The sequence below is a fragment of the Alosa pseudoharengus genome, unplaced genomic scaffold (genome assembly GCF_046254945.1).
Source record: "Alosa pseudoharengus isolate Yale_2024_CS ecotype anadromous, Long Island Sound unplaced genomic scaffold, YU_APseudo_1.1 YU_APseudo_1.1_scf_10, whole genome shotgun sequence".
Classification (NCBI taxonomy): domain Eukaryota; kingdom Metazoa; phylum Chordata; class Actinopteri; order Clupeiformes; family Clupeidae; genus Alosa; species Alosa pseudoharengus.
The window spans coordinates 29335442-29353130 of NW_027468565.1; the positions used below are offsets into that span (position 1 = coordinate 29335442).

At 43.5% G+C, this 17689-nt stretch overlaps 1 protein-coding gene across 5 annotated transcripts in view; it reads left to right on the top strand.

Moving 5' to 3' along the window:
- Positions 1-5160: 5160 nt before the first annotated feature.
- LOC143140743 (protein arginine N-methyltransferase 8) overlaps positions 5161-17689 on the top strand; it is a 39969-nt gene continuing 27440 nt past the window's right edge. For 2 of the 5 annotated variants that reach the window (XM_076301827.1, XM_076301834.1), the window contains exon 1: positions 12846-12914. In XM_076301827.1, coding sequence (XP_076157942.1) covers positions 12846-12914 — 69 coding nt within the window. Of the gene's footprint in view, positions 5211-12838; positions 12915-13937; positions 13941-16678; positions 16694-17689 lie in introns of those variants that run through there. The other 3 variants (XM_076301859.1, XM_076301851.1, XM_076301842.1) reach the window with 3 other exon arrangements.

The following is a 17689-nucleotide window of genomic DNA, read 5'->3' on the forward strand; positions in this document are numbered from 1 at the left end:
GCCAAATCTTACCATAGTGTTCTAATCCTTGGTGGTTGCGTGCGTGCTTGCGCTCTTATTCTCATTCTCTCTCCTGCGCAAACATTATGTCCTGCATGCCTGCGTGTAGTTCTACTGCATAAAGTTTCGCAAATAAATTACTTTGTTTTACAGAAATGGACTACTGCATGCAGGCTATAACCAAAAGCACACATTTTGTAAATAAGCGGGTCGGATCGCGGGTCGGGTATAATTTTGTCCTAATTAATATTCGCGGTCTGAGTTGCGTTGGGTTGATTAAAATATCGGGCGACCGCGGGCCGCTTGTGACCAAACCCGCGCAACACTGGTTTGTAGCCCCGTGTGTGTATGTGTGCTTATGACATTTGCTGGCCGTTTTAACCTTGTAAACGTCATTTTTCGACCAGTTTTATTTGATTCACGTAGGGGGGAGGGCCTAGGAGAATTTTTTTGAGCAGGGGGGAGGCCCCTGGAAAAAAAAATTTGACCAGGGGGGAGGGCCAGGCAGAACATTTTTAATCCGATCGTCTGGCGACCGGCCCTCCCCCCCCCGCTAAATATCGTACAGTCCCTAACAAACTAGAACAGTTAGCGCAACTTTTTTTTTCGAACGGACGGAATATGGTTACATACTGTAATATGTTTATTAACGGGATAAGGAAGACGCAGATCTGTTCCAGAATCACTGTTTATCGTATTTAATGACATAACATTGCTATAGCTTTGTAATAGGTTTTGATGAAAGTGGCATAGCTTCTCTGCTATACTAACTATTCGACAGTGATAATCTATTTACCAAATGAGGGTTAGGAAAACCACACAATACATTCCGTGCATCAAAGCTGACTGGAACATTCATGTCTAGCAGTATTCATGCACGCCAGCTGTTTACTGTCTTTAAAGCACCAGGTGCGTCTGTCTAATTCTCAAACAGCAGAATGCTTAAATGCTATGTTAAGCTACAAGTAGGCCTAGGTCAATGTATAACATTAGCTTGGAATGTTTTTACAGTAAGCATTGGTAGTTGTGAAAGCAGCTGCATCCCTTCTAAATATCAAAATATGGAAATACTAACATATCTTTTCTTTCTCCCTCAAGGTGCTTTGCTTAAATTTCTCAGCCCTCAGGCTCTTCCTAAGGATACCTCCACTGATGAAGGTAAAGTGAATTTCTCTCACTGAGCTGAGCTGTTAATGACCTTTTCCATATGCTAACAGTGAAATGGTCAAACGTACTTCACAGGTAATTTCAAATTTGTTTTCAATTATTTTCCCAGGTACACCATCAACTTCATCCTCCATTCATGAGGAAGAAGCTGACATTGGATTTTATGGTACGGTGGTGTTTTTGCATATGTTCAAAATGTTCAAAACTAATGCACAGTATCTATATGCAACAGCAGTATTTGCACTGCCAACATTTTTTATTTATATAAAGTGTGGGTGAACTTAAACTGTATGGCTATGCTGTGGTTCCTGTAGGCTTTGTGTGTGGTGGGTGGGGGGGGGGCTCCATGTCCATTTTGCTTGGGGCCCCCAAATTCTTTGAAACGGCCCTGCCTAAAGGGGCCTCAGCTCTCTCCCCATGATTCCGGCCCAAAACATGACTCCGCCACCTCCTTGCTGACGTCTCAGCCTTGTTGGGACATGGTGGCCATTCACCAACCATCCATTACTCCATCCATCTGGACCATCTAGGGTTGCACGGCTTTCATCCGTAAACAAAACTGTTTGAAAATTAGTCTTCATGTATTCCTGAGCCCACTGCAACCGTTTCTGCTTGTGAGCATTGTTTAGGGGTGGCCGAACAGTAGGTGTATGCACACTTGCAAACTTCTTGAGGATCCTACACCTTGAGGTTTGCGGGACTCCAAAGGCACCAGCGGCTTCAAATACCTGTTTGCTGCTTTGCAATGACATTTTAGCAGCTGCTCTTTTTATCCTATGAATTTGTCTCGCAGAAACCTTCCTTATTATGCCTTTGTCTGCACGAACCCGCCTGTGCTCTGAATCAGCGAAACATTTCTTCACAGTACCATGACCACACATACGTTTTTGGGAAAAATCCAATGTTTTCATACCTTGTCCAAGGTAGTGCACAATGTCATGCTTTTCAGCAGCAGAGAGATCCTTTTTCTTTCCCATATTGCTTGAAAACTGTGGCATGCTTAATAATGTGGAACATCCTTCTTAAGTAGTTTTCCTTTGATTGGGCTTACCTGGCAAACTAATTATCACAGGTGTTTGAGATTGATTTCAATGATCCAAAGAGCCCTGAGACACAATACCATCCATGAGTTTAATTGAAAAACAAAAAAATAAATGTTTATGACACTTAAATCCAATTTGCATAATACTTTAGAACACGCTGTAGCTCCACTCAACACAACAAACAGTAAACACCCAATATCAGTGTGCGCTCACACACACACTCTCACACACACTCTCTGTTACACACATTCCGCACCTCTGCTTTATTTGCATTTCTCTCTCTCACACACACACACACACACACACACACACATCTGCAAAACAGTGCCTGAGCACAAGGTGCCATCTGGACACATAACCTCACATACTTGCACAGCAAATTAAAAATGATGATCAGAAGAGGGAGATGATTCAGAGAGAATATTTGACAAAGATGAGGTATGCACCCACACACACAGACACACAAGAAACACAGTATGGCAACCCAAAAGCAAACATCTCCATTCAAATTCTATCTTTTGTGGTAGAGCCTGAACCTGAACTGTGTGTGTATGTAATTGAGGGACAGACACAGATCCTAATTCCCTGTATCCATATTGGGGAGAGGTTGTGTCAGTGGGAGCATCTAGGATGTTTGTGTGTCTCTGTGTCCTTCTGTTTAAGAAGTGTAGCCCAATTTGCTCTCTTACCTAGGGGATTAGCTAGCGCCACAACAAATTTCCAGGTGAGTCTGTGTGTTTGTGTCTGAGTGTATGTGTGTGTGTGTGTGTGTAGGATTGCCTCTGCTTGAATGTGGTCTCTCTCTCTCTCTCTCTCTCTCTCTATCTCTCTCTCTCTCTCTCTCTATCTCTCCTCCAGGGGCTTAGTAGGAGCATCCTAGAACAGGTGCCAACTCCAGCATGGCAAGTGGAGGAGGGAGAGACGGAAATGGAAAAAGAACAGATGAGTGAGGAAGGAGAGCGGAATTAATGGAAAGGGGGATGGAGGAGGAGAGATGGAAAGGGGGATGGAGGAGGAGAGATGGAAAGGGGGACGGAGGAAGAGAGAAGGGAGGCTGGGTATAGAGGGAAAGAAAGGAGAAAAAGAAAGACAGAAGGAGAGATTGGTCTTGCTTTGTAATATGCTTTAGCAGTTTAAAGAGATTTTCTTTCCTTACATAACCCTGGCTCTGTAAATAATTGTTTGTCCTAGGAAAAAAAAAATCACAAAAAAGGAGCTCAATATCTTTGCTCAAGCTGTGACTGTGTGTGTGTGTGAGAGAGAGAGAGAGTGTGTGTGTGTATGTATGTGTGTGTGCATATACGTGTGCATGTGAGAGAGAGTGAGAGAGGGCAGCAGCATTTTAACCACCCCCTCATATTCCCTTCTTCTCCTCTCTATGCTCCTCTGAATCCAGCCCATTGAACTTGCTGGTCTTCGCAGGTTAAAACGCTCGTCTTTGATATGACCGGCTCATTATCCGCAACTCACACCAGAGGTTCAAAGAGAGGAGCAGTGTATATCGAACAACTTGTCTTTGTGCAGCACACAGATCACACTGGGCAAACATCATTTACTTTGACAAAGAGCGGCCCTTTCAGACAGCTGTCCTCTGTGGGGCAGTGGCGCTGGCGGTGGCAGGCGAGGGTGAGGGCGGGAAAAGGAAGCGATCATATTGGCCGTAGCGTGCAATCTGACAGGCCTGGCTGAGCCGAAGGAGGCGAGAAGGAGCACTCAGAGGAATCAATTAATGATGGCAGTCACAGCTTTGATGCCATTGTCGGGACGGACGCCCTGCGAGTCACACGGTGACCATGAATGCATATTCGTTTTTATAAGAGCTTCAGCATCGCCTCGCTGTCTCTGGATCTGAGAACAGCTTCTCCGCTGTATAAAAAAACCACAAGAGATTTTTATTGTGAAACGGAGACAATGTGCTTTTTTTTAAACGCATATGATCATTTTAAAATTCACAACTTTTTCATTACCCTCTTTAGCTTTATTATCGTTGCAGCTTCCCCATAACATCTCATTCTTAAGTTTGACATATGGGCATTATGTATTTGGAAATCATTTGACTCATCTCCCTGTGAGCCATTTCAACAACTAGTGCCATGGAGCTCTGATATAATGTGGTACTAAACCTGGCATAAATATTTCATATAGCGTTTTCTGAAAGGATACTTAAGGCTGCAACCATTGGCAGCAACATTCATAGCACAAAGGAAATGCAAAGCTGGAGATGTTGATGAGCTGTCCAGATGGATACATCCTGTGAGAACATTGCCTGTACTTCAACTGCCTATCTCAGTGCTGACAGCTAATAATCATACACCTAGAGTGCATACATTAGCATAGCACTCCACTGCAATAGTGCATCAACCCATATTCACACCAGATCAAGCATGATTTTTTTCTTTTTATGGCTTCTGCTTATGAAAGACTATAGTAATGGGGTGAAGGTACAGGGAGCTACTGAGAGTCATCCTGTTTTCACTTCACACTGAAAGCTGCAGAAGCGCACATGCATGTCGGCCCTTCCAGCGGTGCACTATAAATAACCATATTAATCACGGACACACTTCCACTTCATGCTAAGATCTCTAATGAGCTTTCACTGCCACTTCACTCAGCCTTCACTCTCACTAGGCTGTTGGTGCCCTGAGGGCAGCCAGTGACAGCCCACGAGTCCCCACCTGGATGCAGGTAAAGGGCCTCCGCACACAGACGCCGACATGAGTGTGACGCACACTGCTTTCGACATTAAATTAGATTAGATTCCATTGTTTCTAATAAAACAACCCTGCACACTGATTATGATTCAGTTCTATTTTTGTTGGCGGCCCTCCAATAATTGCATCAGAGGCGGACAGAGTACACAGCTTCATTACTTGAGTAAAAGTACAGATACCCTTTGCTCAATTTTACTCAAGTACAAGTAAAAGTACAACAGTCAGATGTCTACTTAAGTAAAAGTACTGAAGTACTTGTTTTTAAAAGTATCAAGAGTACATTTTCTAAATATTGCATTACTACTGCCAAAGTGCTTACATTTATGTACAGAAACGTCCTACATGGAGTTATGAAAAATGTTAATGTTAATACCTTGGAGAATGTAAAAGGAATTGAAAGTAAAATCAAGTAATTTTCATATTTTTACCATGTTGCCAGGGATGGGCAGTATTTCTAATACATGTATTTAAAATATGTATTTCAAATACAAAATACTATTTTGTAATTGAAACACTTGAAGCGAAAACTATCATTAACTTGTTCAGAAAATTGAAATAGTCTGGCGAGGTGGGGCCACAGGTTGGCACATTCCCGAGATGGACCTGCTGCGTCTTCATCCATTGTTTCGTCCATGGTTTCGTCTCTTATCTAAATCTGACCATGGAGTTGACTTTGGCGGAAAGCTGAAGGTGATTGCTGATAGGCTGTCCCAATCAGTGGCGCCTGCACAATCCAATCACGTTTGAGAGGGAAACAACAAATTGAGGGTTTCCAAGATTTTTCTTTTTTCCTTTTTTTGTAGAAGAAGTAACGGGTACTCACGGTTATGGATAGAAATGTAGTGGAGTAAAGAGTACAATATTTGCCTCTCAAATGTACTTGAGTAGTCATGAGTACTCCCCAAAAATGATACTCGAGTAAAGTACAGATCCCTAAAAATTGTACTCAAGTACTGTACTCAAGTAAATGTACTCCGTTACTGTCCGGCTCTGAATTGCATAAACATAAACAAGTGACAGAAAGTGTCGCTGCACTTATGTGTGTGGAGGCTTTAAAGGTTGTATCAGCGATTTCAGACCCCAAAAAAGGCCCAAACATAAATGATCACATTCATCGAATCTTTCCTAACGATCCGCTAGCTGTCTGCCCCATAAGCAGGCCGTCAAAAAAATGGGTCTCTGTAGAGATCTGTACACAAAAACAATTGCTACCAACAAGGGTTGGCAATCCACTCAAAGGCAAAATAAAGTGTTTCAATCAATAACCGACGAGATACGTGTTTAGGAGAGTTTTAATTACACGGGAGGGAGGGGAGGGACTAGCGAGCTAGATCTGTTTTGTTTGAACATCAGCAGAAGTGACTTATCCCCGCTATCGCTGATACAACCTTTAAAGGAGAATTTGGCTGTTTTTTCACATTGATCTGTTTCTCGGGGTCACGAGTAATGTTGGTATGAAAAAAAAAAGTAAAAAAAATTGGTTCTACCGATCGAATTGCCGCAACCAACAGCTAGAGTAGCCATGCGGCAACAGTGCTACACTCTGGGGCCATGAACATCGTTTTTTTCGTATCGACAGAACTCTGTGACCTTGAGAAACAGATCTTTGTGAATAATCGCAGGAATTCTCCTTTAAATCTTCCCTTCATCCATACCTACATAGTTGGACAACAGCTGAGTGTGGAACAGAGCTCTCCCTGATGTGGGCAATCAGCCGTTGGCTCTTTGATCAGGCGGCTGCTGAAGTAATTTTGGCTGATTTGTTAGTCCTCTTTCCAGTCACGTTGTGGCCTGAGTCACTTCACAATTGGCTGATATTTGTGTTTGAGATGCTGATGTCTGGAAGGAGTTTACTGGGTGGCTTATTACAGATACGCTAACTGAGGGCAATTAGCTGTAATTGCATCTTTAATGCACTGCATTTTTAAGTAAGAGCTACAATTTGGTCACTGAGGAAAGGGTGTTCACTGTGAGAGGTACAATTACTAATAACTAGTCATTTTCATAATTGCCATGCTGCTTTAGCAGTTCCTTGTCATTCTCTTGTCTTTTTTTTCTTTCCCCATATTTGTGATTATGCCATTTAAACACCAGGGGGCATAAGCTTAAGCTTTGCCCATTGGCTCCCCCCTCTTTTACGTTAGCCAGTGTGCCAGAGTGGGTAATGACCCAGCACATCCCAGCTCTGGGATTGACTTGGCACTGATTATCATGACTTTGGTCCCTGTCAACATCATCAATATCGGCGGCTATGCCAGTGGAATCTAAAGCCACAGGATCAAAAAGAATTGAGGTCCAAGGTCTTCCCAAAGACACAGACTCAAGCAACTACATTGGAATCAAGCAACTACATGAGAATCAAGCAACTACAATGTGAACAATTGCCTACCAAGCTGAGATCAACTCTTTCCAGTCTACAAATGAAGGAAAAAAGCCTTTGAAAGTTTTCCCAAATTGCTGTGATTGCATTGCCAGGTCAGACAATGTTACCCTGCGTTGTTTCCAATCAGAACTCACCCATATAGGAGTGGACTGCATGGACCGAGAACAGCTCCTCATCTGGGGCCAATCTGTGGCAGAGTCCAGTCCCGGTCTGCAGTGCAGTATAATTTGAGACCGGTCTTATCAGGAAGGCAGGCGCAGACATGGACGGCTGTGGTGGCCTGCCGTGCATGAAGACTTTTCCATGGCCACTATTTACGATCGCTTTCAATTTGACTCAAACTCTGCTCTCAGACATGCTTACAAACCAATTGAAAGATGTCAAGGTTGACTGACAGCCGAAACTTTGAAGTGCAACAGAGGATAATCATGTGCCGTTAACCCATCACTCACTCTGATGATACTGATGAAAACTGCCGTAAGGAAACCCCAAATGAAAAGAGATTCCTATTTTGAGAAACAGATTAGGGTATTGCAACACATACTATCCTATATGGAACAGAGGATGGTGAAATTGAAATGTTTACCCTGCATGTGCAATGGTGTTCTTTATCTTATTATAGAGAGGGTTCAATATACTTTATTACTGTCATGAATGTACACATCTGAAAAAGTGCAATTCTTTTGGTTGCCAAGAATACAATCACACCAATATAAGAGTTCAGCCAAGGGTACAACCACCTCATTTGGTGTTCTAATCATTCCTCTTTCTAAACACTGGTACCTACTTCCTTCACCATATGGGAATAGGAACTATTCATGGGTGGGTTTGCATCATAGATTCTAGAAAGCTACTTATTTGAAGGAGATAAATAGATAAAGAGAAATAGATTAGGTGGTTACAAGCAACATTGTTACACAGAGAATGGCACATATGAAATCTATTAACCATATGCAGTATACCTCTCTTTCTCTCTCGCTTACATAATCGCAAAATGGTTCTCCAATGTTTTATCAGTTAGCCTTTTAAAATGATATCAAATTAGTAAACAGAATGTGCCTTTGGAACATTGGATGAATGGTTGCTGATAATGGGCAAGATATTGCATTAAAGATCAACCATTTCTTTCTACAACAATAGAGAACCCTTTTGCAATTATGTAAGTGCATGTACATAATGTAATCTGAAAACTGCTGTCCTGATAAAAAAAAAAAAAAGCAACTGATCTCGGCTGGTATTCTGTCTATAAGCTGAGATCAGCTGAGAACAGAGCTGTATTTCTTTGTACAAATGTTACTGCCAGCTTTGGGAAATTGGTACATTTTATTTCTGTGTACCCAGTTGATGAGAGATATCACACTCACATTTGTGGTCTTTGTCTTGTACTGCACGTACTGACTCAACATCAAATAGTCCAAATGCCAATCCAATACAGCTTCTGTACTGATATAATAGTATCTACAGATGCCCCCTGGGGTAATGCACTGATTGTCATAGATCATTATAGTCCCATATAATAAAACACCACTACAAATGTACTCTTGTGTGTGACACATTTGAACAAGAATATTTCTTGTATATCCACACATGCACATCAATAGGATCTGAAAAAGTCAGGGATATGCCATGAACAGGGCACTGAATCAATAGTCAAGCAAACATGAAGGACTATGTGTGCTCATTCTCCCTCCCTCCATCTCTCTCTCTCTCCATTTCTTTCTTTCCTTTCACAGCTTCCTTTGTGCAAAGACATAATGGCCCATCCTCAACAGGGGGCCCTTGGCTGATGAAAGGATGAAGGAGACAGAGATTAGGTTTGGTGGAATAAAGGATGGTTGAGGTGAACTCTTTCTCTCCCTTTGTGTGTGTGTGTGTGTGCGTGTGTGTGTGTGTGTATGTGTGTGTGTGAAAGTGGGTTTGCAGGTGAGGCTGTTTATTGAGCACACTGGTGAACAATATCATTGTTCTGTGACAAAGTGACTAACACCTAGACAGTTGTTATGGCAGGGAATAGTAATTGGACCTCTGACCACCACCAGAACTTGATGGTCATCCCTGTTAATGAACAGCTAATTAAGTCAAAGAGTATACTTCTATACCCTTTGATTAAGTGATGAGGTTCTGTCATTAGTGTACATGATACATAGCCTGGGTAAACCCAGGCGAACCTGTTGGTACATTTGAATTTGCTCTGCAGGTCCATCTGGAAAGGAGCCCATTGATGCCCATTTCTAAATCACCAAAAACCCAGGATCCGGTCACAATCTCTTATTCGACATGGGGTGGACTTTATATGATGACAGATAAAGCTGTGCATTTAACACAACTAAAGGCCGTGCTGATGTCGTGTTGATGGGGAACTGAGTAAACAACTGCATCTAAAGCATCTGTTTACAAGAAAGATGCTCGCTGCACTTGTGAAACGATTTGGAAAGAGTTAAAAGGGAGTCTTAACAGTTGTTTTACCTTAAAGGAGAATTCCGGTGTGATATTGACCTAAAGTGTGTTGAAACATGATACCGAGTGTGAACGTATGTCTCATAGCCCATCTCGGCTTGTCCCCTGCACTCCAAAATCTGGCGCTAGTTAGCCGATGCTAACAATGGTGGTACTCCGGCATCGGCCTAGCCATGCAAATAAATCACTGTTTTACACCATTTACGAGGCTCAATGTATCTCCACACTTCATTGGTAGACTTCCGAGGGCCCTGACATTTAAAACGAGACATTGAGAACTTTGAAAAAGCACTGGTAGTTTACTTACAAGACGATTTATACAGACAGGTCCTTCACAAAGTTTAGCGTTTGCAGCCATCTTGAATTTAGTCACGATAAGTCGAGCGACGAGTAAGAATGAACAGGTATGATAAGGGATCAGATTCCAAAAATAATTCCGTGGAAATGCATGGATTCCAGTTGCTGCTACTGGAAGAAACTGGAATCCATGCATTTCCACAGAATTATTTTTGGAATCTGCATGGTATAATTCTGTGGAAATGCATGGATTCCAGAACAGTGATTTATTTGCATGGCTAGGCCGATGCCGGAGCACCACCATTGTTAGCATCGGCTAACTAGCGCCAGATTTTGGAGTGCAGGGGACAAGCCGAGATGGGCTATGAGACATACGTTCACACTCGGTATCATGTTTCAACACACTTTAGGTCAATATCACACCGGAATTCTCCTTTAACATAACGTTTCTAAAATCATTTTGATGGCACATAACCTCATAACATGATGAATGACACTCCTGCCATTGTCTGAGCGGCCCTTTAAAGGTGTTTACCGACCTAGCAACTTTCTGTGTTCGGGTAGGAACACTGCCAACTCCAAAATCGAAATGGAAAAGAGCTGCTATGCTACAGGAATTTGGAGATCTTTTTTTACAGACCACTGTCGGTGCATTCCCTCTATATTATATCAGAGTTATGTTCCTACTTGGTTGCAAAAGAGGCATATTTAGTTTGTTCATTATTGCGCTTCTCAACTGTAGTGGGACCCCGAGATCAAATCGTCTTTGGTGCTGATTTAATGCACCATTTAAGTTTAATAAGTATAAGTAAATATACTCTTTTGATCCTGTGAGGGAAATTTGGTCTCTGCATTTATCCCAATCCGTGAATTAGTGAAACACACACAGCACACAGTGAACACACAGTGAGGTGAAGCACACACTAATCCCTACGCAGTGAGCTGCCTGCTTTAACAGCGGCGCTCGTGGAGCAGTGAGGGGTTAGGTGCCTTGCTCAAGGGCACTTCAGCCGTGGCCCACTGGTCGGGGCTCGAACCGGCAACCCTCCGGTTACAAGTCCAGAATGCTAACTCTGGAATTGGGGCCAAGGCTGCCCCAATTTCACTGCTGGTTATGTCCTTGGAAGCAGACCCACTCTCAATGTTAAGTGAGATTTGAGAGCGGTCTTGCAGCAGGCTACATAATACAAGGTCTGCGTGATTATGGTGACAGAAGTCTCCTGTCATGTGCATTGAATAATCCATGTTGGATATGGTAGAGCTTCCCTAAATTTTCAAATTCTGACAGCCATCATTATTTGCCCGTGATAACAGAACAGTCACTTGGCTGAATTTCTCTGTGACGTCGTGGGTCAAGAGCCACTTTTGCGCTGGCCAAAGAGGCCCTGCAGCAGCCGTCGATAGCGAGAGGGAGCGGAGGGATGAATTATGCAGAGAGGGCAGTGGGTGGAAGCGATCGTGGGAGTCGGCCGAAAATAAACGCAGTGCTCCCTCACCTCCACCGTATCGACGCCTCAGCCTGTTTTACCGGTCAAGGTTTGGGATTTGAGGCTGACAATTATTGGCCTTTACTTTGGCCCAGAGACCGTTTCAATGTGAAGAAAGGGCACCACACTTGACATTAAACAATTTTCTGACGAACAGGTTAACAAGTTTTAAAAAACACTCACTATAAACGTTTAACCCAGCCCACTGACTCAACGAGAACTTCTGAGCTAGCAAAAAAGACAGAGTCATTTACAAGACAGGGTGAATGAATAAATGAGAGAATCACTCATCTGTTCTTTTCTGTTCACATTTGGCCAAAAATACCCCGATGGATGGTTGCTGTTAAATTGTGACGGACGGTTTGCTGTTAAAATGTGACAGAGTAGGGGGTAGTGCTGCTTCAGGACTCAGCAAGCCTATTAGTCGGATCATAGGAACAAAGGAGGATTTTTATTGGTTCTGAACCAATTCAAAAGGAAAAAAAGAGGACAGGGATTCAACAAATATAACACCGCACGAGCAGGTGGAACGGCGCGAGCGAAACTAACCGGTGGATTAACTGATGGATGGCGAGCGCGAAAAACCATTTAGCAGTTTACCACTGGGACTTTATTACTTCAAAGTGAACTTCTGACTCGCAACACGTACTAACTGTATAAAAACGGCACAATTAAAGCTGCAACCATATGGAACTGTGTGTGTCTAATCACCACTCGACACATGCAGCCTGCCGTGTCCCGATTTTTTTCACCTCTTAGAGTTCTGCTCCACTAAATGGCCATAGCCTATTTGAAGACGACGAACAGCGCGATTTTAAAATGACAATTGCATCTCAGAATTCACCGGTTGCACGCTCACGGAAAGTCTCCATTGCAAGGACGCGCTGGGGTCGTTGGTGAGATATTTTTTCCAAATGTGACGCGCCATATTGGTGTCTGAAATATGCTGCAGAGTTCTGATAGCTGACGAAGTTTCTGCGTGTTCTAGAGAAGAAGGAATGGGTGAGCGTTTGTGGCCCGTTTCTCAGCCCTATCCCGTGGGGTTGCGAAGCAGTGCGTCCTGACAAGACAGACAGTGCAGACAACTTTTCCACTATGGATTCACAAATACTCACAAACGCCGCAGGAGTAACGCCGTATATTGGACTGTTTTCTTCCCTTTGCATACCCTCTTACACCAAATCATTAGCTGGGGGAAGGTAGCTACTCAAACCACTACCAAGGATACTTTTAAAGTAATATCTCCATTCAATTTGGCCGATTCCCCCCTTTTTGGACTGACTAAATCCCGTTGGCTCATATGGGAATGAAACACTCTTCCCGTTGTCTACTCCTTCGGAGAAAAATGGCGGAGTCCGACAACACAGAGGTAAGACATTCTTCGATTAAATAAAGGTTATAATCAGTCGCATTAATCCTCCAATTTGTTTTAGATATTGTCGCGCAAGCTATTTTCACCACGGTGCTACTCGCCTTGACAGTTAATGAACGAGATAGATTGATGTTTGACATGTCTTTTTTCCATCAAAGAGTTATTCTAAAACTACACAACTCACAACCGTGTTTGACCTTCAGTTCAATGTTGTATTACTGTGTACTATTTTGAAACCCAGTCGTAGATTCGCATCTACTATCTCAAGCTGCCTAATTAGGCGACATTCCTGACCCGGACACCAGGAAACTGGGCAAGAGCCAGGTAGGTTCATAATGCCGCAGATAAAACATTGACTTCGGTCAGCATAGTTCTCCTCCGACCAGTCTCGAGTAAGATTCCATCGATGAAAAGGAGTGTGAAACGGCCGGTAATATGACTCCTGTGTCGGCGCGCTGTCCATGGTACTGCAGTAGCATACGCGGCGTGCTCTCGCAGCAGTTAGCCTGCATGCTGTTACTATTTTAAGACCGCCTTCTGAATACATCGGACTGCTCTAATTCTCTTGTCTTAATAACAGTAATACAGAGACGATGGTTGTCGCTACATCACATGTCAGATATATAATTTGCGTATATTGCATTTTAACTACAAAAGGCTGTAAAGACGTACTACAAATTACAAACTGTGCAAGGATCAGGAACATTGTTCAAGTAATTAAATTTCATGTAGACAGAAACTGAATATACTGTACATTATAATCAACGATTTATCTACTTCAAATAGAATTTGAGGGATTTAGGGCTAAATGAGTTTATTTCATTTTGCAGCAACTGTCACTTACCTGACCTTGAATACACAGTAGTGATCATGATTGAAGTTGATGTTCATTAGTTTTTATTAAAGGGAACCTTTTTGCTTTATCTAAAGTATCATGAACAGCAGAAGTCCCTGGCACACACACACACACACACACACACACACACACACACTCTCACACACATAGAGAGAGAGAGAGAGAGAGTACAAAGGTCTACTAAGGGAAATGAATGAGGATGTGAACATGGTTGCAAATGCAGATGCACATATTCAAAAGCCAAAGCCAGTGTAAAAGGTTGTCTAAAGTGTCTGTACATGCACCTGAAGATAAGTGCCATTCAGAGGAGATAACTCGGTCAGTAAGGAGCCGATTTCCTCAGCACAAGAACTCTCATGAAGCCCTTACTACTTCTCATAAAAATGACATCATGTTCCACAGTAACTCTGCACATTATGTGTCACTGGACATACAGTAGAGTAGGGAAGAGTACCGTTTTGGCTGTCTGTCTCAGATTACACTTATTCTGATATGAATTCACGTTTGTCAGGAAATATCAAGTGTCTCCTCACGCTTCTGTCTGTGTGTAGGTGTTGAGTGGGTGGCAGGACAAGGCTGCTTCATGTTAGCTTCTGTCAGCTCATAATTAGCTACAAACCGGTCTCTATATGGACACAACAGTCACCCCCACCCTCTCTCTCTGTAACACACACACACACACACACACACACACACACACACACACACACACACACACACACTCCCTCCCTCCTCCTCTCTCTCTCTCTCTCTCTCTCTCTCTCTCTCTCTCCCAAGACCATAGAAATGCATGCAAGCTCACTATAATATAGGCAGGCACACTTGCATACACCCACACAGATTCATGAAACTGTACACACTAAATGATAAGTAATTTCTCTTTGAGAGCTGGACTGAGTTCATCTTTGCAGGTGAGGGTCTGTTTAGGGGTTGAGTGGCACAGCACGGTGGTGGTGTTGGTGGTGATGGGGGTGGAGGGACCTTCACAGGGACACTCTCCCAAAAATAGCAGCAGAGATGCAGCAGAGAAGGGGGGGGGGGGGGACTGGGGCTCTGGTGCTGTGCCCTGCCTGTTGATGAAGGCACCGTGAGATATGAGGGTTTGGGGGAGATAGGGGGCTGAGAGGGTGATGGACTGCACTAGCTTACAGCTCACCTTAGTGGAGACAGAGGAGGTCAATTTAGGGATGTGGATATACATGCAGTGCACACACATACACGCCTTCACACACACACAAACACACACACACACACACACACACACACACACACGCTTGCGCGCACACACACACACACACACACACACACACACACTACAGACACTATACACATACATCCTGTTATATGCTGATCTCACACAGCCCTCAATATGCAGATGGAGGCTTGATGGGGTGACATTTTACAATGATGACAAACTGCCCATGGCCCAGATGTCAGCTGTATCCAGGACAGATTCGTACTTAGTGTGAATACACCAAGGTTGACCTGGGCACCAGAGCAGGCTCAGAGCTGGTCAAAAGGTCGCTGCCACCTGGGCCAGATTTGGTGTTCGTCTGTTCAATTATTCTGATTCTGAATTCATCCCCAACCAACAGCCCAAAGAGGAACATACAGTCATACAATTAAAAGCCCAAAGAGCAAATGTTTTTGTATAGATTTGTGATAGGCCGTAAAAGCTGCTATCAGAGTAAGGACAAAAATAGAAGCTCAAATTATGCTTTATTCGCCATTAGAAGCTCCAGATGCCCTCAGCTGCCCTTAACATGCCCCCAATTGCCTTTGTATGCCCCCATCATACACCCATTGTATCTCATGCCCCCCTTGCCCCAATATTGGCCTTTTCAGTCCACTCCTTTTCTCTTCTGTAGTCTTTGATCACATTCTAGATGTATTCTGTGCAATTTATTTAGACAGTCAATTAAAGAGCTAAATGCAATGTATTGCATGAACTTAATAGATGAGCTTTAAAGATGTGTGTTTGCAAACACTGTGCAGACACATGCACATGCACATGCACATGCACATGCACATGCACATGCACATTCACACACACACACAAACACACACACACACACACACACACACACATTGCACTTCATTGTGAAAGACAGCAGTAAAGGGAAAAAAACATGGAATGGAGATGTTGAAATAAGTGAAGAGATTGGTTCCCTTTACAGTTTTACTGAAATTACTTGCAAAACAAAATGTAAAAAGATGATTTATGAAAATTCATTAAAATGGTGGATATAGCGTTTTGGAACCAAACTCAAGTGTGATCTGAAAAAAAAAAAAAACAGACGGCCAACAGAATGTCCTTTACCCGTCCTGCTGACCCATGGTATTCAATCCTGCAACTGGGCAGTGTGTTCAACATGTGCTCTGTGTCCTTTCCCCCGACACCAGATAACATCGGTGAGGCTTGTCTGTGCCTTGTCTCGTCTTCCCTCTCTCATACTGCGAGGAACTGGAAGAGCTATTTATTAGATTAGGGGCCAGATGAACACCTAAGGAGCTCTGCTTTCATATCAGCTATAATATCTGGTGAACATGCGGCAGGTTTAAAATAGATTCCGGAGTGATCTACAGCCGTGTGTGTGCTCCCTGACGTGTGTGTGTGTCAGAGAGAGTGTGTGTGTCTGTGAATGTGTGTGTGTGTGTGGACACGTGTGTGTTTCCGTGTGCAGACGTGTGTGTGTGTGTCAGAGAGAGTGTGTGTGTCTGTGGTGTGTGGGGGTGTGTGTGTGTGTGTGTGTACAGGTGTGTGGTTCTGTGTGCATGTGTGTGTGTGTGTGTGTGTGTGTGTGTGTGTGTGAAATGAGTTAAGAGAGCTTAGAGCAGTGAAGATATCAGAGAGGAAGATGGGGATGTTGGACTTTAGCCAGGTGCTGCAGAGAAGACCAAGAAGCAGAAGCAGCCTTCTGCAATGGGAAATGGAGATGATTATGTGGGCGTGTGTGTGTATGTATGTGTGTGTGTGTGTGTGTGTGTGTGTGTGTGTGTGTGTGTGTGTGTGTGTTTGTGTGTGTGTGCGCGTGTGTGCGTGCGTCCGTATGCGTGTGTGTGTGTGTGAAATGCAGTCTTCCAGAAAACAACTCTGAAAGATAATTGTGTGAGAGTGGCTGTGTGTGTGTGTGTGTGTGTGTGTGTGTGTGTGTGTGTGTGTGTGTATGTGTGTGTGTGTGTGTGTGTGTGTGTGTGTGTGTGTGTGTGTGTGTGTGTGTGTGTGTGCAAAATGCAGTCTCCCAGAGAGCAGCAAGGAAAGATGATAATGTAAGGCTGGGTGTACATTGATTATAGACAGTGACAAGTGTGTCTGTGTGTGTGTGTGTGTGTTTGTGTGTGTGCATTTTTTAGTATGTGTGTGTGTAGTCGCTGTTGTTATCTGTTGTGTGTGCTGTTGTAGTGTGGTCTCTCTCTGTGTGTGTGTGTGTGTGTGTGTGTGTGTGTGTGTGTGTGTGTGTGTGTGTGTGTGTGTGTGTGTGTGTGTGTGTGTGTGTGTGTTTGCTGCTTTTAGAAGTTCACATCAGGACACTGGATAGAGACACCACATCTTTTTGCTGATAGAGAACACAGCCTGAGCCCTGGTGTAAAATCAATCAATATAAAGAGGAAAAAACGCACGCACATCCCGATCTAATCCTGGGTGCTGGACAAAAAACTTACGATGAGAGAGAGGGGAAAAAAGTCCGCAACACCAGTACATGCTCCCAAGTTATAGTTTATTTACCGTGACGTTTCGGGCCAACTCAAGCCCGAAATACTGGTGTTGCGTAAAATCAATCAATCCCAGCAGGCCTGACTCTGGTGCCCCCTCAGTCTCATTCTCATACCCTCTCTGTCTCATTCTCATTCCCTCTCTATCTAATTCTCATACCCTCTCTGTCTCATTCTCATACCCTCTCTCTCTTATTCTCAT